Source organism: Haemaphysalis longicornis, unplaced genomic scaffold (assembly GCF_048455015.1).
Source record: "Haemaphysalis longicornis isolate Haplotype H1 unplaced genomic scaffold, Haemaphysalis longicornis Haplotype H1 scaffold_6, whole genome shotgun sequence".
NCBI lineage: Eukaryota > Metazoa > Arthropoda > Arachnida > Ixodida > Ixodidae > Haemaphysalis > Haemaphysalis longicornis.
The window spans coordinates 159958385-159979894 of record NW_027526407.1 but is presented as its reverse complement, the minus strand read 5'-3'; the positions used below and the strand labels follow the sequence as shown (position 1 = coordinate 159979894).

The 21510-nt window shown below is 49.0% G+C and overlaps 1 protein-coding gene across 1 annotated transcript in view; it reads left to right on the top strand.

Annotated features, from left to right (window-relative positions):
* Nucleotides 1-7733: 7733 nt before the first annotated feature.
* The window catches only part of LOC144143340 (amine oxidase [flavin-containing] B-like), an 84687-nt gene continuing 70910 nt past the window's right edge, over nucleotides 7734-21510 (top strand). Inside the window, exons 1-3 of the mRNA XM_077675108.1 lie at nucleotides 7734-8021; nucleotides 8524-8682; nucleotides 19554-19686. Coding sequence (XP_077531234.1) covers nucleotides 7734-8021; nucleotides 8524-8682; nucleotides 19554-19686 — 580 coding nt within the window. The remainder of the gene's footprint in view (nucleotides 8022-8523; nucleotides 8683-19553; nucleotides 19687-21510) is intronic.

Here is a 21510-nt window from a genome sequence, read left to right as displayed (position 1 = left end):
CGTAGATCGTGCCGAGTTCAGGCAGAGTTATGCAGCTTTACTGTAAAAGTCTCGTGTCTTTGAAGTACGAATCATTCTAGTTCGAGGCATTAGAAAACGAGTACCACGGTGTTTTATTAGCGGACTACATAAAACGACGACGACACGAGACGTCGACAGGCTTAGCCCTTAAGGGGCTTCGCCCCTAAAGGTGTGGTCTCTAGTGTGAATCGTCGTTTTTGATTTGACATTTATTCTCTAAGAACGGTACATCAGAGGAGTGACTTGTTCGAAAGAATCATACCTAAATACGTGCTACCCACTCGACATAGCTGGTTGGAAACGTGTTTGGTGTTTCGTCAGAGCCCGCGTTCTTCCTTGCGCGAAGGTTCAGCGTTTAGTAGGCATCGTTTAGGTACAGCTACTTGTTCAAGGTGGTTTCCGTTGGGGGGTTCGTGGTCATGTATGCGGTGAAAACTAATGAGATGTTCTAAGGGCTGAGATGTACTAAGGGTCGATTGTTTAGGCTGTTTTCGAATACATTTTTCTGGATTAAGGAAGTGTTTTAAAACTGCGAGGAACATGATTGGAATCGTTAAATTTGGTCAGCCTTATCTGTGATTTCCTGTTAGTGGTAGCAACGGAAGAATATTCCTGCAGGTGTTGAGTTTATCTTTAGCACGAATGACGACCCATGGAACGCACGGGCCGTGCCTATTCGTTATTTTTGTTTTCACTGGCAGGTAGTTTGGAATGCAGTGCGGTAGAACATCTTTAAAAGCTTACGTAGGCAGGGAACGCACACCATCGCCACGCGCACGCCCCGCTCACGTTTTTGCCGGCGTCCCGCAGACGAGCTTCTCGTGCGGGCAGAGCATTCTCCCTTCCCCCCTCCCCCACCACACACTTTCGTAGAGCGCTCACGGCGCCACGGCGAACCCGCCATCCCCTCACAATTTCGCGACACTCTGCTCCTGTGCTTTCTTTCACTATTCGGTCTCGCAGTCGTTCACTCGGTTACGACGGCAACGCGGCTTAGCCCAGAGACAGGCGTTAAAGGGCTGGGGCCTAAAGCGATTGTCCGCGATAGGAAAACGGCGGCCGATTCGCACGTGAAAGTTAATTTTGCAACGACGGAGTCGCCCTGGGTATGCAGAACGAAACCGCGAGGGGGATTCACGGTAGGAAGGAGCCTAATGAAGTAACAAGGAGAGAGTAAGTGTCAGTCGTCTTACACGTTGGGCTACGACCGTGCGTTAACAAAATACGAGAAAACCTCTTTTGTCGATAGGTTATTATCCACAGATATCTACATAAACGCTCAAACGAATCATTTTAAAGTATTCCCGTGGTTCATCGTTTCAACACCAGTCATCTGGTTTTAGATCATCTGTCGTCTGCTGTGCCAGGTTACCCCGCTTTCCAAAATAAGGGTGCAAAATTCCTTGCGTAAATTTGTTGCTTTGTTCTTGTTTTACTTTTGTTATTCTGTCCGCGCGTGTTTGTGTTTGTGACCTGGTGTCATGGGATCGTTCACTGCAGAAGAAAAGTGCACACAAAACACAAGTTAGCCTGAATGGGAGTTTCTTGGCTGGAATACGTCTTTTAAACTCCTCACGGCAGGCGGCCTGCTCCCACGTGTGGTAGTATGATGGCGGAAAAACTGCCAGTTTACACCGGGGGCCACAAGCCGTAGTAAATAAGCGCATTTACCACGATTGTACCTCTTTACAAAACGCAGTATCTAGCTGTGATTACTGCGTTTGTCCTAATGGGAGTAAAAACTCCCACGCCTCCTCCATTTCTTTCTCCTCCTCCTTCACCCCTTCCTCCTCTACGCCTCCTTACAAAATGGCTGCCAGTTGGTGTCGTGTGTCGTGTGAGCTCCAGCGTCTTCGAAAATTTATTGCCGGTGTGAACTTGCGGCGGCACGAACGGATGTGAAGTGCTTCCCAACAACCGAAGCTCGTTGCGAACATTGTGAAACCAGCCTGGACTGACGTGCGACGGACTGCAACGTCGCCTCCGTGTCACCGACCTTCGAGATGACGGAATACGCCAGCGAGCCTAGGCGAGGCCTAAATGCAGTGATCGCTGAGAGTGGCTCGTTAAAAACAACGCGGTTGTGCCTCTGCGAGGTGGTTGAAGGTAAGATTTTCACGTTTTTAATTGTACGCAACATTTTGGGAGACTTGTGCCCCTTCTAGTGTCAAACTCAGCGTGTTTCCTGCGTCACTGCATGGGCGATTCTCCGCCACTGGAGGTGAGCGTTGTGCGTGAGAGAGGGCGCCATGCCCGGAACGTCATTGGGGAGGCCGAACGGTGTGAAAGCAATGCGTATTTGCGCGGGTCTCGAGCAGAACAACTCACTCATTCATATCCGCGAGCAGAATGAAAAGTGTCGGCACTGTGAACGGCTGTTCGGTGTTTTTGTTAGGCTGTGTCTTTGGCTTATTGGCAGATGGAGGTGAAGTTGGCCTGTCAAACGTCGCAGGGCGGTCGCGTTTCTTGAGAAGTACGTGTGGTGCCAGCCGCGCCTGCTACGAGGAGGGTGAAGGTCGGGGCCCCGTAGGAGCTCTCCGTACGCTACGCGCGTGTAACTATAACCAGCAAACGTCATTCGAGGGAGCATTCTGTAGAGTCGACAGACGACTACTTATTTGATTTTATTTTTTTTTTGAAGGGGGGCAGGCGCAGGCGTCACACCGACCGAAATTTTCCTTAACTTTCGGTGAGGGGAGAGAGGGGGCAGTGCGGTTGGTAAAACCTGAAGCTCGTTCCCAGAACACTACAGGCAAGAAAAAGAGGGAAAGGAAGCATTTTGAGAAGTTGGTCGCCACAAGGGACAGCAGCAGAGCACTTCGTTTTGACGAACTGGTGAGCGCAGCTGTCTCGGGCAGAAGTGCAATTTTGCGTAGCTTTAAATAAACATTCAGACATTACGGAAAGTTGGACACAAGAGTGACAAATTCGTCGTCTTTACAGTGCCGTTTCTTTTTTTTTCAGGTCAGATGCCCAATATGCTTCTGTATTTGTTACCGCAGATTTAAAGCGTTTTGCTATCCCTCTAATGAATGTGCTGCTGTGGCTTCCAGGGGAACGTGCCAGGGGGTGCGGCAACGTCAGCGTTTGGGAGGCAGGTGCAAGCAAACAGCGCACCGACGACATGCTGACCTCATTGTTTGCAAATGGCTTAAATTTTTTTTCGTTGAGGAGTGTTGTAGTAGATAAAGTCCTTACAAAGATACCTTGTGTTCTCGATGTAGGTGTTTCGTTGATTCAGTGTTTTTATTGTCTTATTAACGTGTTCACACGTATATTGCATTCATGTAATTTTTATGCAATAAATTGACTGTGCAGAAAACAAACTTTTCACGTTTCGCCATTCAACGTTTGAAGCGGAAAAAGACTACAAATAACGTGATCCCCAACGCAAAATAAAAATGCGGCCTGTGTCCTTATGAAGAACTCCCAAATACAATGATAAATTCCACTGCAGCGCATAGATATGAAGCGCATAAAAACACACACAAAAAAACCTCGAATGCAGGTCAACACTGCTCCCAACGCGCCCCCTGAAAAGTCCCATTTGGAGGAAACAATTCACTCCCAATGGTACCCCTGGAAACTCCCATTGTAGTGGCAGTAAAATGAAACTCCCATATATGCTACTGAAAAAACTGCCGAAATAATGGGAGTAAGGCGAAACTCCCATTGGAAGGAGTTTTGAAAACTCCGAATTGGTAGTGAGTTATGACACAAGCCATTTACTCCCATTCCGGCTTATTTGTGTTCTGTGTGTGGCCGCGTATCTGCGCGTTTCGTTGCAAATGTCGATAAAAGACGGTAGTCTTTGTCCACATTTGCAAAGTAAATGCCTCCCTTCGCTTTCCCACTCTCATGCTGTTCCTCATGCATCGCGCTCCTCCCGGGAGAAGTACGCTAACGGTACTTCAGTCAATTTTAAATTTACGCGTTCCACTCGTCCAGGATGGGTGCTTTCATGCCAGCGCTGCTGTACGCCGGAGACGCGCGCTAATCGAGGCACCCTACTTCAATATTTATAGAACCGCGTGGCCCTAGTCCGCGCGCGTTCCATGCAGAACATGGAACCTATCAAGTGGAACCTTTTGTTACTGTTGCCGCTTGAATCCTAAAATGCCTCCAGAAGCTATAGTGGCGCGGGCAACAGCAGGAGACCGTGTGTATTTTTTTTTCTGCACAAGGTGTAGTATTTCATTTCGCAGAAATCAAGCATCCATGGATTGTTTTACAAAGGAACACTATAAATATACCTGGTGTATTCATTTTCTGTCTAATATTTGCGTAATGTCTTGTTCTTGTTCAACAATGTTGACAAGTACGAACATATCAACCGTACTTAGACGTTTAGGTTTCGCTATGAGTATATAAGACTATTGTGCACGCTTCGTTTCACATCGGCCTGGTGGCTGAATCGTGTCACAGACACAGACAGACCGACATACAGACGGACCCTCCAAAATAAGTGGGTTTAAGTAGCCTAAGAAGGACTGTCGTCTCTAAGAGGCTTCCGTTGTGCGATCTTGATCACCGCAGCCGGCAATTATTCCACGCGGCCTAAAAGTGTTTTACTGCGAATATTGTGAACGTGCCACGAGTCGTTTCCGAGAATTCTCCTTTTTATTCTGCTTATAAAGAGCTGCTTCGACCACGAAAAGATAGGTGTGAAAAAAGGATATGTTATTTATTATGCGTAATCTCGAATCAAAACGCGTGCGCGACCGTTGGCATCCAGGGTCGACGCTTCGGTGAAGTCATGCACTAGATTCGCTATTGCAGTTCTGACCTGGTACGCGAGCGGCCACAGCGTGGATACTTTCTGCGACTACCCAAAGGTGTCGTGTGTTACAAACACAAAAATGCAGGTAGTCCATGGATGCACTCCTCCGTTGAAAGTTCGCCATATTTAAATGCCTTCGTGACGATGTCACGCGGCAGCAGGACTCGAATTAGGACGAGGCGATGATTTAAAGGGGCCATAAGGGCGAAATGCAAGACTCCTTCATTCAAAATACGGCGCTGTCCCTAAACCAATCATGCAATTTTATCGCAAACCACGAACAAATTTTAGAGATAATACAAAAAAATTAGCAGTTGCTTAGCTAGGGTATGCGAGGATATACGTAGCATGAGCTAAGGTTCAGCTGGTTATTCTTAGGTTTCCTGGTTGCCTATGATTAGCTGATTATCACGCTTACTGCTGCTCAAACGATTGTCAATCCAATCTAATCCAGTCCTGTCCGGTCCCGTCCAGTCCAGTCCAGTCCAGTCCAGTCCGGTCCAGTCACTGCTCCTCGCTCATGCGCAGCACGGCTCTCCAGGAGCCGCGCGAAACGGCTATCAAGCGGCTCCGCCACAGCGTCAGACTTGGCTACTGCGCAACGGAGGCGCACAGCTGGGCACGCGCCGGCGCCAGTGCGTCTGCCACGGCTATGGCGTCACTCCTCTGGAATGCGCAGACCGACGAATGTTCAGACCCAATTCTCTACACACCCGTACTCCAATTGGATTATATTTCCAATCCAGTCCAATACAATACAAATTAATCCAATCCAATCCAAGGCTTCTTGCGCTTCACGCTTCACGTTCACTTGCGCTTCACGTTCACAAGGTTCACGTGAAACTGCTCAACGTCGGCCAGTGTAGCGTAAGCAGTGTCTATTCCTCAGTCACTTTTCAGCAATTGTTGAATGACGAGCATGGATGTTGCTGACGTAGGTGAGGCTGGTGGGTCGCGCCCCTCAAAAAGGAAGGCATTGACCCATGAAGCGGAGCCCGTGCCGAGGAAGTTGAGGTCTGAGGTTAAGGAGATGATGTCGGGTGTTATTGATAGTATTAAACAGGTCAACGATGGTCTGGCGCAGCTGAATAAGCGTCTCACGGAGTCGCTCGCCTCGATCGATGGAAGTTTCTCGGAGATGCGATGTAGAATCGAGGCGTTGGAGAACAGGTGCAATCTGAGTGCCTCTCACGCACCGAGATCGAGATCTCAGTCTCCAGGTGCCCCGACAGGGAAGTCTGAGGCTCAGCAAGGTGGCTCGCAGCAACAACTTCAACATGGCGCGGCGAAATGAGACTTTTCGTGTATGGCAATGGAACTGTAGAGGGTATGCTCGTAAAAGGGCGCCTCTACAGCAGTATATTCGCACGTGTGAGGGTAGGCCGCAGGCTATACTATTGCAGGAGACAATGACGGAAGAAGTTTCTCTGACGGGCTACCGAGCCGTCTTCGGCGGATGTAAAACTAGGGGGACTTGCATTATGCTGGATAACAAACTGACGCAGGTGGTGCATGACCTTAAGATACCGTTCAGTTCCCTGGAATATGTCATGATTGAGGTGATTCCGAACCGGGTGACCAAGGGAAGCGTGTTTATTCTGAACGTGTACAGTGCCCCGAGAGATAGGGCGCAGAGGTTCAAGCTGCTTCTTCAGAAGGCCTCTAAGCTTGCCGGGAACCACCCGCTGATCGTGGCGGGGGATTTTAATGCTCCGTATCACGTGTGGGGGTACAAGCATGACACGGCCAAAGGCAGGGACCTCTGGCAGAACGCTGCAGAGTTCGACCTTACACTGGTCACTGACCCTGCCTTTCCGACGCGGATAGGGACGTCTCCGTGTAGGGACACCACCCCTGACCTCTGCTTTGTAAAGAACGCTACCAGGCCTAGTTGGTGCAATCTTGTCGAGGACCTCGGTAGTGATCATTACATTAACCAAGTCGCTTTTGAGGTTGAGGGTAGGCGCCCGAGGGAGTTGACCTTTATAGACTGGGATAAGTTTCGGGTGATCCGGGAGGAGAGAGGAGAAAGGGAGGAGAATATCGTAGGCCTGAACCGGCCGTCTCTGGAGGATTGGGTCGCCCAGGTGAAGGAGGATGTAAAGGAAGCTACGGAGAGGATCACTACGGATCTGGAAGTGGACAGTGTTGATAGCAGGCTGGCCCACCTGATTGAAGCCAAGCAGTCTGTGCTGGCTAGATGGAAGGGGCAGCGGCTTAATCGCAGGCTGCGTAAAAAGGTTTCAGAGCTGAATAAGCTGATTGAGGAGCACTGCCAGCTTTTGTCTAGGCAACAGTGGGATGAGATATGTAACTCGGTGGATGTGCAGGTGCACAACGGGAAGTCGTGGGGCTTGCTTAAGCATTTGCTCAGCGATTCCAATATGAGAGCTAGTCAGGGGCACGTCCTTGCTAGAGCTATACACGATGCAGTGAGGTCTGCCTCGAAGGAAGAGCTGGTCGAGCAGCTGGCCAACAAATACCTCCCTGTTGCAGCCCCGGATGATCTTCTGGTGGAGCAGACGTACACGGGGGACGACAACTTTTCCTTAGATGAAGACTTTTCTGTGGAAGAGATACGTACGGTTTTGCATAACCTTAACAGCAACTCCGCTCCCGGGCCGGACCGGATTTCGAACAAGCTTTTGAAGAACCTGGACAATAGATCGATCGAGTACCTTACCGGGGAGGTTAACGCTATGTGGAGAGATGGGGAGGTTCCGCAGCAGTGGAAGACAGCTCTCACGGTGCTGATTCCTAAGCCTGGCAAAGCCCGAGCATTGATAACTTAAGGCCCATTTCGCTCACTTCATGTGTGGGCAAGGTGGCGGAACATGCGGTGCTCAATCGGCTTACGAGGTACCTTGAGGAGAACGAAGTGTACCCCCACACCATGATTGGTTTTCGGGCCGGGCTGTCCACTCAAGACGCAATGAAGCTTATCAAACAGCAGATCATTGACGGGGGTAGTGGGGGCGTTAAGGCCATCCTAGGGCTGGATCTAGAGAAGGCTTTTGACAACGTTCGACACTCATATATTCTGAAGTCTATTTCGGATCTAGGCTTGGGAGCGCGATTTCACGACTATGTGAGGTCCTTCCTGTCAGGTAGGAAGGCTACCCTGAGGGTTGCGGAGATGGAGTCTCGGACACTGGATCTTGGGGACAGGGGCACTCCTCAGGGGGCCGTCATCTCGCCCACATTGTTCAATCTGGCCATGGTCGGATTGGCCAGGAAGCTCTTGGAAATTGATGGTATTAAACATACCATGTATGCTGATGATATAACCATATGGTGTCCTGGGGGTAGTGAGGGATATATCGAGAGTGTTCTGCAGGAGGCAGTAGATGCAATTGAGACTTATTTGGTCCCAACGGGGTTAAGGTGCTCTCCCGCCAAGTCGGCGCTGTTGGTTTACAGTCCCACTAGAAGGGGACCCAAGCCCAGGGGCTGGGTTCCCGTGGACAAGATTAGCATTCAACTTCGCACGAGGAATGGGGATATGATACCTAGGGTAGATAACATCAGGGTTTTGGGAATGCTGATTGAGTCTAATGGCGCCAACACGCTGACGATCGCGAAACTTATTGCCAAGACAGAGAATGCGGTTCGCTTAGTGAAGAGGGTGGCCAACAAGCAGAATGGGTTGAAGGAGGAGTCTAATCCGGCTTATGCACGCCTTTGTGTTGTGTCACTTTACCTATGTGGCGGCTATGCACAAGTGGAAGCCTTCAGAGAAGGAGAAGCTTGACACGCAGATAAGGAAGATCACCAAGAAGGTGTTGGGAGTGCCGATGTGCACCAGCAACGAGCGGCTTCTCCAGCTGGGTATACATAATACCTTGGATGAGATAGCTGAGGCTCAGGAGAGGGCGCAGATGGTGCGTCTCTCTACGACTAGCGCGGGTCGGCAGATTCTGATAGAGTTAGGTGTTCCTCAGGAGAGGATTTCGCTGCTTCACGTCGGTATACCCTTGAAGGCCCGTCAGCGGTATCAAGTGATGCCTATTCCTAGGAACATGCATCTGGAGCGAAATGTCGGTAGAAGAAAGGCCAGGGGGGCTTGCCTGCTGAGACTCATTCGCAATAAGAATCAGAGGGTTAGCTTCGTCGACGCTTCTTTTAACGAAGAGAGGAAGGCGTTTACCGTAGTTGTCGTGGATAATGAGGGCGCGGTCGTCAACGCTGCTTCTGTTCGGACTGATAGACCGGAGGACGCCGAGCAGGCGGCTATTGCGCTCGCCCTGGTTGACAGGAACAGGCCTTTTGTGTATAGTGACTCAAAGTCAGCCGTTAGGGCTTTCGAGAAGGGCTCGGTGGCTAAGGTTGCTTTCAGAATTATGAAGACCTGTGAGATCTCTCAGCACTACTTATGTTGGTTTCCTGCTCACCTTGGGGTGATTGAAGGAGCCCCTCTGAATCTCAACGAGTCTGCTCATGCGGCAGCGCGAGACCTTACCCTCCGCTCTGCCCCGCGCCACGGCGTGACAGCACTCCCTGAGAACAGAGACCCCCCTTCCACATACAATGAGGTAACTAAGTACTATCTTCTTAACCGCAGGATTTACGGTTTGCCGCATCCTAAACTAAACCGGGCTCAGGCACTTACATTACGCTTACTGCAGACTGGCACTTATCCTTGCCCGCGGAGGCTCCACATGTTTTATCCTAAGACGTATACGGAGCCTTATTGCATGGACTGTGGTGATTTAGCCACACTGGAACACATGCTCTGGTCTTGCGAGCGAATTGAAGATCCGGCTATCAAGGACGCGTCCAGGTGGGAGGCTGCACTTCGCAGTCCGAACCTGGACGATCAATTCTGGGCTGTCCAGCAAGCTCACGACGTGGCTGTGAGGCTTGGCCTTTCGGTCCCGACGTGGGAGCGGCCCGCTTAGTGGTTCATTTATCACTATTTGCAGGACCAAATAAAGTTTCCCCTCCTCCTCCTCCCGGAATCTTGTTTGTGATTGACGGCCGCCAAAATAATACATCGCTAAGATGCTAAAATAATTCTCTATTACCGTTTTATAGCACCACGTGAATGCTAACGCGCAGTTAACGCAATAAAAATTGCGCTTATGCTGGTCTATATGACGCATCTCATGCAACAGAAGAAGTTACTGCGGCGCAAAATCTGAAAATTTTTTCTATGCTTGTTTTTTTTCGGCTAAAATATGTCGTTCGTAGCTGGAATTTAGAGAGTGAAACACTGATGCTTAGTTCTTAGAAGTTAAACGAATGTAGAAATAAATAAACAAATAAATAAACAAATAAAAGATTATAATTATTATATATTTACATAATTACAATCAAATAATTAATTAATCGGGTTTCATTCCACGTACCGCCGGGCACCCACCGGTTTCTTTAATGTGTACAGGCGTCCCTGGTCGAGTGCGGACCCTTGAAAGGAGAATCCGTGCCTTGAAAGCTGCCTTTACCCTTGCGAGGGGCCTCTGACCCTTGTCCACCTGGCGGGGCACCCGGCCATCATGCCGCGTTGTGCCATTGCCGCGGGTGAAAGAGTCTAGCGGCATGTCCTGCCACAGGTGGTTGTGAGTTGAGCATCCACGGTGGCTGTGTAATGCACTATGTGGATTCGTTTGCCTTGATGGCACCGGGCACCTACTGGTAGAATAGGTACAAGTGACTCCCCGGCCTGGCGCTCGGATGTTGTGTTGGACTACAACGCTTGGGAAGTTCACCCGGCTGGCACGGGAAATCGCCCCTATGGAAAGGGACGGCTGCAAAAACGCAGAAACTGTTTTAAATATATAATAATGTAATTAATAAATAATAATTCTTCTTTATGGCCCACCTACATTTCTTTCAACTTTTCAAACTTTTTTATAAAACCAAAATGATTTCAGAATGTGTCCAAAAAAACACATCCAGTACTTAGAATAGGGAGTCAAAAGTGCCGCTGCCAAACATTCCAGCTATATGCCCATAACATTCTTTGAAACTTGCTGGAAAGATTTTTCTCTTTTTACCCCAAGTCTTGGGATTCTTTCAGTTCTGTAATTGCGTCACTACAGCGATGCAGCGGCTATTTGCCGCTTCCTTCTTGTTGCAGCAATATACTCATTGGATGGCAATTTCAGAAAAAAATCCAGTAAGCAAATGAGGCACTGAAGTCGGATAGTTCTCTTCCGACGAGCAAATCACGCTGCGCCGCTCCATGGTGTCTCTAACTACAGCATTGGCAATTTTTTCAGACACGATGGAAATAGTGAAAACGTTTATCGGAAGTGTCGAAGAATCCGTTTAAAGGGCGGCCATGGCTGCACGAACACTGTGGCTACGAATCGTAATTCGTTTCGTCATCGTCATTGGAGTTGGGTTAGCAGGTCCGAGTGTGCCATTGACGATTTATTCCTTCTCATAGATGCATTGTAGTGGAGCAGAGTTGGCTTCTGAAGACACAATAATGGTCTATCTACATTTGGCAGGTGATACGGAGTTCATTTTCTAGCATGGTACACATCTGAAGGTTGCATGCCGGAAAGCATCCCAGAAGTCCTTTCATACGGTAGTCTGTCTCGGCAACGCAAAAATTTCTGAGCACAGCAGTTTACCGCCTGCTCCTGTGGTTTCGTACACCGTCGGTCTCGTTGTTGCCGAGGGAACGTAGAAAACACCGAAGTTAGACGAGATAGAGAGAACAGGAAAGAGGAGAAGGAAAGTTTGGCGGAAGTCTGAGGGGGAAAGCGGTATGCCAAGGCCTCAAAAGACCTGCTCGGCAGCTACGCGCTGCGAGATAACGCCATAGTAGCGTGGGCCGTCCAGCGTTTGCTGATAACGCTATCACTTCCTGAGACGCGTCAGCTGTGCGCCGTCACCGCGGAGAGTGCAGTTCCTCAGGGCTCCCCTACGGGAAGACGGTGAGATTTTTGGACATTGTTTACCAAAATAAAAACACCGGGCTCATTTGAAGCAAAGCATAGACAACTTTTACGGACAGCGTCGAGAGACCGAAACAAAAGAATACACTCACTGAGTCCGTTCGCTAAGGGCAAACAGATTTTTCGAGTTTTTTAGAGACGCGTGAGAGGCCCATCTCGCGGCGAAGGCACGATGCTACATGTGAGCACGGCAAGCATCTCTGTTTTGCCGCAACCTGTTCAAGGTAAAGATTTATTGCACTTACAAGCAATAAACTTCGTTCGTCTTGAACAGATCCCCCATATTACCAAACTTGTCGGGTCGATCAGGCGGCTATCGTGGATCTCTCGTCGAAATATTGAATTTGCGTCGCCTAAGCAGGTTACCCATTCATTGTCTTTTTAATACAGTATTCTGCCTCATCAAAACATTGCAAAATTTTGCAGCAAAAAAAAAATTCCCTCCTCCGCCACCCCGGCACTATTTCAGTGGACCATTGCAACTTTCTTCTGTAGCGCACGATAGCCGATGGTTGACAAACACCATCGTTTCACGACACTAATCAGCGCGGACTGCCAATGTCGGCGGTATGACTGCGCTTTGAAGAACAGCAGAAGTTCGAGAATAGGAAATGTTGGTATGAGTAAGAGCAGACCACGCTGCTTTGGCTGCCAGCCTCTTCGGCCGCATTGCGCGCATCCACAATACCCCCCGAATTTACCTCATTGGGGACGCGGAAGTGTCTGATGCCGCTGATTTTACTCGCACGATTTGCGTAGCCGAGAGCACAGCAGCCCACTGGCATCAGAAAAGCCAACATATAAACAAAGACTCCACTTTTGCGCGCGTCTTATGCAGCCTCCCTGCATACACGCCGCGCGCCGGTCCCAATGTATTGCCAACCACACGCCCGGCCACACCCAGCACGCGCGCTCGCGGTGACGTCACGGCCACCGCGTGACGTATCCCGGGAGAGGTCCATTCTCTACACACCCGTACTCCAATTGGATTATATTTCCAATACAATACATTTCTATCCAATCCAAATCTAATCCTATCCTCCTCGCGCTTCCGCTGCACAGCCCATTAGGGTCCAAGCAAAACTGCTCATCCTCGGCCAGTGTAGCTTACGCTGCAGAAGGCGACCGTGAATGTAATGACGCGCCCGTGGATGTCACGACGTCCCAGAAAGACGCGCGCTGGGAACAGTCGGCTGGTCTGCCTACAAGTCCGCCTACAGCTTAACACTGCGGCGGGTATTCCATTGCCGCTCTCGTAAGCGGGGCAGGTTGAAATTTTTAATGCAACCCGCCTTCGAATCATTAACTCCTTTCTCATATGTGCTGCCCTGTTTGGGACTTGGGTCCCATTTTGTGCAGCGGTAACAAGCTATCGCTCGAGCTACCTGCGGCAGCCTGCGCCACTTCACGGCCGTGGCCACCACCTGCGCAGCGACCGGGCGGCTTGTTCAGTGCACTTTTCGTGTCCCCGACGCGTTTTCACGTGAAGTGTAATAAAATAAAAATAGAGCGCCTAGAAACGCTGCAGAACTTAGGTCGCGGCCAGCTGCACAATGAGCCAACAAAATTACGGCGCCTCCGCCCCCTCCGCTGCCAACGATCGGCTCGTTCGTTGCTCGAGAGTATAAGCTCAGACCTGCGGTTGGAGCAGCGAGCCGGTGAAAAACGCCGGCAGTGCGGAAGAGGCCAACACAAACTCGTGACACGCAGGATGTTGTTTATTTACGCCGAATCTTGGGAATTTCGATATCGCGACGCCCTCCGCTGGCTGCTCGGATGCGTTCGCACAATTTATAATTGATTGTAAACACGTTCTAGGCTGTATTTGCCGCTGATATTTTGAAGATGATGTATGTGTGTTCACACCAATCGATCTCCGAAGTTATCTCGCCTTCAAAATTATGTGTCAGCACCCCTTCAAGATTCAGCTCAGCGTAGGCTACACCTGCCACCATGAAGTAGCGGGATGAAACTGACCCGTGATAGAATTGCGGAAAAATAAGGGTTTTGATGGCACCCAAAAAAATGCACAAAACCGTACCCACTAAGAGCTTCGGTGTAAAACTCAAGCGCCATTTACATTTACAAGTGACTACTGGAAGAATTTTCAATCAATCAATTAAACGCAATCTGCACACTTTGACAAGTCATATATATAGGCGGACCAACCACAGGACTGCTGCATTATACTTGCAAGGTAGTTATGGCAGGGGAGCGGGCAGCGAAAAGGGAGCAAGCAGCAGCTGTTTTTTTCCAATACAGGCTGACACTGCGTTTTCCTGTTTTGGCACGACGCTCACTAGCGACGACATCGGCTTGCCGTCGCTGGATGGCTTGGTAAGAAATCAACAACGCGCACGTCACGCGGCATAACGATGATTGTGAGGGAAACATCCGGCCGATTCCTTGTTCCTTTGCAGCATGTTATTGTGCCAACATTTGCAACACTGATACCTGCTGGTGTTGAAGACACAATGGAATACCTTGTTCCTCAATGGCAAAACGTTGATACTGATGGTGATGGAGACACACCAGTACTGCCAAAATGTGGTACGTAGGGTGCGATTGCACTTGCGTTCGTCTCGTGTATAGACGTTTTTATTTTATTCGTCCTGGGTGCTTCCATTTCGTCAGTGGGCTGTGCTAGCGGCCTTACAATTGGCACATTCGGCTGGAAGATGAAACTGCGCATGCACAACACAGCTCGGAACATGCTCTGATCTTATCGAGAATTAACGGATGAAAATGTTTGTTCCCATTCTGGGGGCCGTCCTTTCAGCGTAACAATATGTCTCCTGTCAAGAACTTTGTCAAGAACAATCACCCTTGCGAAAGAAAGGCTGCCGTTATGCCGCACCGCTTGGGGCCACACGTTCTAGATAGCCTAAGCGACATACGCACAAACTATTCGTGAAGAATGTAAGCACGGCCAATTAAATTCCCGAGGACCTTGCTTTGTATGCTCAGCCAAGACCTAGAGAGATCACTGTGTGTGATCTCGTGTTGTTTGCTTAGTAAGGACAAGATCTTGAAACATTCAGGGGCTGGTTATGCAAAGCTCGGTTGTATACTCTTAAAATAACTATTAAAGAAAGTTGAAGTACTGTCGCACAGACAAGCGGCGAGGCAACCGTTCCGCCTATGTAATAAAAATGTACTCTGACAGGTTTAAAACTGCTTACGTTGTACGAGTTGTCAGTGGTGAGACAGATCAGGTATGTTTCTGAGGGCACACCCTTTCCCCATTCACTCCCTATCGTAAACACTTTTCGCGGGTAGTAGGCATGCAGCAGCTCCGCACAACTTCCACCAGCCTCCCTCTTTCTTTGCCACACCAATCCTCTCCCTAAGTCATGGAAGAAGAAAAACGTTAGGAGGGAGCATGACATCAGGCGGCCCAGCTTCGGCAAGCCAGCCTCCTCTGAAGCCGCTTTCTCCTCTCCTCGGTCTCTTCCCCCGCAATGCATTATGGAAGATAAACCACGCTCAGGGCCGTGGTAGCATTTAGTGCCTCCAGCTTGCTGCCGGTGGAGGTGGAGGCGAGCGCTGTCGCCGAAGGCGCCCTATACAAGATTGTTCGCCAGCGTTGCGCTCCAAGCCTCGTATCGTGGAAGTACCGCCGCTGTCGCTGTTCAAAGCAAGGCGACACTTCCATCGCATTCTCACGAAGCACCCTCACGAGCTGCAAGCTGAATTTCACTTCTGACGTTGGATCGCTCGAACGAGCCGCCGTAAACCTTCACGATCAGGGAGCGGCCTACGGCTGCGCGGTGTTTGCCAGGTGTGCTGTGACGATTGCGTTTGGCATTCTGCTGAGAGTAATCGCGCGTAACGATTGTTGTGTCGGCTGGGAGGTGGTGAGACTAGTTTTGGTTTCGCTCGCGCGCGCATTTGACACGTTCGAATTTTCGGTGCTCCGGCGTGGTGGTACATTTTTGCCTACTTCAGTGCATTGGAAAACAAAGGGTTCACAACCCTTACGTTGGGTGTGACCACCTCGCGTCAGAAGCAGTACGCCGGCTGTTCGTCTGAGGACCGCTGGATCGCTGCGATACGTATATGAAAAAAAAACGAATGCTAGATTACACTTGGTAGGGACCTTGCTGAATTGTGGACTGACTGCGCCTTGGCAGTAAACAGTTGATTACCTAGAATGCCTGATCTTTTCAACTTTGCCTGAGCGGCAAAGTTAAAAAAAAATTGCGCACACCTCCCCGCGAGGGGAACCCTGTGTAGATGCGACGCATCCTGGGGTTCACTTGGTGTTTCCGTTGGATTATTCTCAAATCGCGTGAAACGTGTCGGGAACGCGTATGATTATTATGTTTTACGATTATTATTATGTTTTATTGGCCAATCTTGGTCAATCTATCTAAGTGGTATGCTTGGGGCTCCATCATTGTTGCTGTAAATGGGAGCTTCTTTTCTTCTATTGCAAGTGTTAATCATTGCCCCATCATGCGTTGTATCAGTAGCATCTTGACGTAGTTTGAATGAGTCAAGGATATAAGGCGCGTTCGTAGCATTTGATGCTGTCTTGGTTTTGCTGCGCAGTGGGAAGGGCACCATGTACCTCGCGTTCCGCACACAGGGTCGTGGGATCGAAACCGGGCGCCGCTAGCTATTATTTTTTTATAGTGTAGGGGGAGGAGTGTGGACGGACAACGCCGTATGGATGGACAAGGCGAGTGAATGAGATCCAGTCGCATCTGAAAGGTCATCTCCACTTCTGCACTGCGGCGGCACACAAATCTCCAACTGCGGCGTGAACTTTGACGGGTCCGAAAGCTCAATAAACAAATATGTTTCTGCCTCTCCCGTCCGACCCCTTTGCCCGCACGATCAGCGTACTGCGCGTTTCAGGTTGCAGGCAGAGCTGCGCGCAATGACTCGTCGCCGAAACCCGAATATGTGGACGGCCCGGCAACCAAACGTATAGAAGCACCCACGCAGCGTCGGCGAAGGGCCACATGAGGGGCAAAGAACTACCGCTTGCCTGTCAGGTGGGAGTTGGACTCCCATGTGTTTTTCTTTTTAATTTTTTATGACGATTGTCACGTGACGCTCCCTCTTAAACGTTTCTTCCTCCATGTCCGAACTTTAGCTACGCAGGGTTGCTGTTAGGTCGTCACGATGATTAGTAATAAAAATTAGCAGTGGCTTAGCTTGGCTATGCCAGGGTATACTTAGAGTGAGCTTAGTTCAGCTGGTTATTCTTAGGTTTCCAGGTAGGGTTAGCTGATTATCATGCTTACTGCTGCTAAAATGATTTCCAATCCAGTCCAGTCCAATACAGGCCAATCCAGTCTAGTCCATTCCAGTCCGACAAATCCAATCCAATCCAGTCAAGTCCAGTCCAGTCACTGCTGCGCGCGCATGCGCAGCATGGCTCTCCACGAGCCACGCGAAACGGCAATCAAGCGCCTCCGGCGCAGCGTCAGACTTTGCCTACTTCACAACGGAGGCGCACAACTGGGCACGCGCCGGCGCCAGTGCGTCTTCCGCGGCTATAACATCACTCATCTGGAATGCGCAGACCGGCGAATGTGCAGATCCAATACTCTATGTACCTGTACTGCAATTGGATTGAATTTCCAATCCAATACGACCTAATTTATTCCAGTCCAATCCAAATCCATTCCAATCCAATCTCCTCACGCTTGCGCTACACGCCCCTTCATTGTCCACGCAAAACTGCTGAACCTCGGCCAGTGTAGCTTACGCTACAAAAAGGGCACCGCTATGCAGCAACGGGGAGAGAATGTAGAAATTTTATCCGGGTATTTGCTGTAACATTCGATAAAGAAATGCTAGCTGATTACTTTCGCGAAAAAATTGGCAGTGACGCAAATGCTGACGATATACAGGGTGTCCCAGCTATCATGCACCAAGATTTAAAAAAAGAGTAAAGGCGTAACTCGAAAGAAACCAGGTGCATAATGTTTGCAGTACTGTGAAGAAGCGGAGAGTAATTTTTTCGTTAATGAGACTTAATTAACTAATTGTAATTAATTATCTAACTCGAGAAATACTGTCCTAATCACTAAAGTGTCAATGGGGCACTTGTAGGTACCCACGAGGGGCATCTAACTGCGCTATTTTCACCGACGAACTAATTGCGTACTCATTTATTCTGACTGATAAAGGAAACCCGCGAAATATGAAAAATACCACGTGACGGCGCCTCCGCGCGCACCGTAAAGCAACGCCCTCAAACAGGCTGCCTCTGAGTTAGCCAGAATGAAATAGACAAAAGAAACAAAGAAGAAATCGCAACCGAGTTTGTTCTTTATCTGCACACGCGTCCCGCGAATCTTGCTGCTGCTGCTCCTTCCATGCATGCTATTATCAAGGTGATGCGCTGTCTCTTCGGGCGGGTACCACGCGAAGCAGTTGCTTTCAATCAGCTTTGTTTGGGGACGCTGCTTTACAATGCGCGCGTAAGCGTCGTCACGTGGTATTTTTCATATTTCGCGGGTTTCCTTTATCAGTCAGAATAAATGAGTACGCAATTAGTTCGTCGCTGAAAATAGCGCAGTTAGATGCCCCTCGTGGTTACCTACAAGTGCCCCATTGACACTTTAGTGATTAGGACAGTATTTCTCGAGTTAGATAATTAATTACAATTAGTTAATTAAGTCTCATTAACGAAAAAATTACTCTCCGCTTCTTGACAGTACTGCAAACATTATGCACCTGGTTTCTTTCGAGTTACGCCTTTACTCTTTTTTTAAATCTTGGTGCATGATAGCTGGGACACCCTGTATTATGGTGGTATCCCCACCCACACACGCACACCCTTAATACGCCTCGCCCTAACTTGAAGAGCAAATGTTGTTTTCGCTCGAATGAAAGCAATCTCTTTTCAGAAGAGGAAAAAATGCGCCTGAACCTCCAGGCCAGCGTTTGTTTCGCAGCGCGAGATCATGTCGTCGCTCTCATTGCACTCAGGGGTACTAACAACATCCCACTAATCATTCTTCTCCTCCTCTTGTGGAGGACCAGGTTGTTTCGGGTTTGCAAATAGAGCATAAAGATGATGAAGTGTTAAACGTGCGACCGTATCCACAAATGGTCCCCTTTCGCTTGATGAACGTCGCGTTTTGTGGAGAATCCGGGTGAATGTTCTTTCGACCGCTGCAACACCAGCGTGACTCCGGTGCGAAAGGCAGGAAAACAGCCCGCAGTTTGCATACTGGCACGGATACACCACACACATCCACACACGTGTACATACGCATAAATTGGCTTTAGTCATTTTCAGCCTGTTGGACGAACCAAAGCGAAAGCTTCATGTAGCCAACTCGCTGAACACACCAAAGGCTGCGCGAGGCAAACACGAGCCTCCCTTCAAATACAGGCGCCCGTATGTCAAGCAGTAACTTAGCGCAAACCAAACCTATTTGATAAAAAGCGGCCCGGCACATAACCCCAAAACGCGATTGCTGCCTGCTAATTTTCCATTCCTCCTCAAGGTGACACGAACACTGAAAAATTCTCCACAGGAAACAAACTCATCTTGTCCGTGATTTCAACCTCTCACGTTCCCCCGATTGCAATAGCAAGCGTAAAAGTCAATAGGCGAGCTCCTAATTAACGGATGCCGGTACTTCAACACGCCACAAACAATTTCCGTGTCAACAAGCCAAATGCGACAGTGCCGAAGCAACTTTAACAGTGCAACCGTATCTCAACCATTTAAAGCTTTGTTCCGGACGGGAAAAAATACATCCCCTGTAAACAACCCTACAATAAAAGGGGAAACCTAGCCGTGCGATTTCAGTCGCGGATAGACGCTTCGAAACGCTGGAATGAGTTCTGCACGCCACACGTCGACATTGCAGGAACAGCAGCAGCGGCCGGACAGCGACATCGATGCAGCGCTGCAGTCTTCTCTGGAAACCGTCCCGCCGCAGTCCTCTCGGCTTTCCACCGCCAGGAAGGCCTGGACGGATGATGGAAGGCCGGCGGTCCCCCGCAAGGAATGAAGCTTGCCTCCGAGAACCTGCCGTCACAAAGACTAAAGTGATCGTCATCGGTGCTGGCCTCAGCGTTAAGGACGCCGCACACTACCATTTGCGTGTGCTTTCAGGGGCAGTAAATATTGTTTCTCTAAAAAGCCATTCTTTCATTGTTAAATACGAAAGATCTTCTCAGAGTGCCCAAAGGCAAAAAATTTGAATTGCCTGTCTGTCTCTCTGTGTCTCTCTCTTTCTCTCTGTCCGTCTATTAAGACAGGACGGTGTTAGATTCCTAAAACGGCTGGCATGGATCACACATGCTCACATTATTTACATCGGAGGATACCTTACGCCATTTAAGGCAAAAGGAAAGTACAGTCATGGATAAATGCAACGCTATCGCAAAAGTATGAGCCAGAACGCAGAAATAGCGTACTTTCTTTTCACTCGGGTCAAATGAACGCGTGTATTGATTACAGTAAATAGGTTGTCAAAAGTGGCTTTCCATATATATGGAATCGCCTGGTATAATTTCGCTTAAATGAACAGTATTTCCCAATTTTGCGTGTATTGGATCATATTTTTGTGTTCGCATTTTCTTTTTTCATGACTGCACATTACCGAGAGTACGCATGTTGGGTTAGTTTTAAGGACAGACCAAAAAGAAAAAAACAGTGCGGTAAAACTGCTCGGGAAGGTGAGATAAAAGCAAATGATAACAGCTGGAGCTCGTGTTGTTCCAAGCAAAAAAAAATCAAAAAGTGAAATAAACGACGCACGCGAGCAGTTATAAGGGGGGAAACAAATTGCATCGAGCAGACCTAAACTGAATTTGGCATGAAGGGAGCGGAAGGGAAAGGGAGGAGCTTGAGAGGTTAGAACGTTAAGCGGAGTGGAAGGAAAGAGAATGAGAGAGAGAGAGATTAACCATTGTTAAGGCAGAGATGACTCTAATATTGTCTCAGTTTTTTTGTCCCTGGCCTCGGGAGGGTTCCCTTGTCCAGCAGCCCCTGTGCAGCGGCGGCAGCTACGCGAGCCCTCTGGACTATCTCTAGGGGAACGTGGTCGCTTGGTTCCGGGATCGCCAGCATGCCGGTCCAGTGCTCGGTGGAAGGGGATGGAAAAGAAGGGAGGGTGTACGGAAACATTCTTTTGAAAACCACCTACTGCGTTAGGGTCGCTGCAGTAGTACGAAAGAGTGCAGCGCAACAAACCAGGGCAATCCGAATGAGTTACATGACAGCGGCGACAAAAGACTCGCCTTCTGACGACCTTTGCAGAGGAGCAGCACATACCCGGAAGACTGTTTGGACTTAGAAAAGCAACGCAGTACGAAGCTTATGACACTGATTCTGATATCTTACTTCAGTCTTTGGCCGTGTAGATAAGTGGTTTTGGTATGTGATTTGTGAGCCCAAAGTGAAGCTTTACGGGTGATCGCATTTCCATCGGAAGTGATTTTTCCCGAAGTTAAGCCCTGCAGTGCGAAATACTTTCACGCAGCTTACGTTGAAGGCAAATGCTTACTCTCGGCGCACTTTGAAGCTGAGCCCGTTGCTCAACTAGTTTCCTGAGCTGTATGAACTTTCAGTTTTATACATATATATGGTGGTCACTTTCGAATACACATTATGAAAAATCTGTTTACATTTTTCCGAAGTAGCTTATCGAAGTAGTGTAATGTCCAAGGCAGTCCTTGCTCTTCGCGAAATACCCATTTTCTGCCATGGTTTTACTATCGTCGTCCGTTTTAGGAAAGCTGTGGACGCGTCCTTATCTTCTGCCAAGCAGTCCTTCAAAGCACTTAGATAACGCTTCTAACATTTTGGTGCGCCAAGAG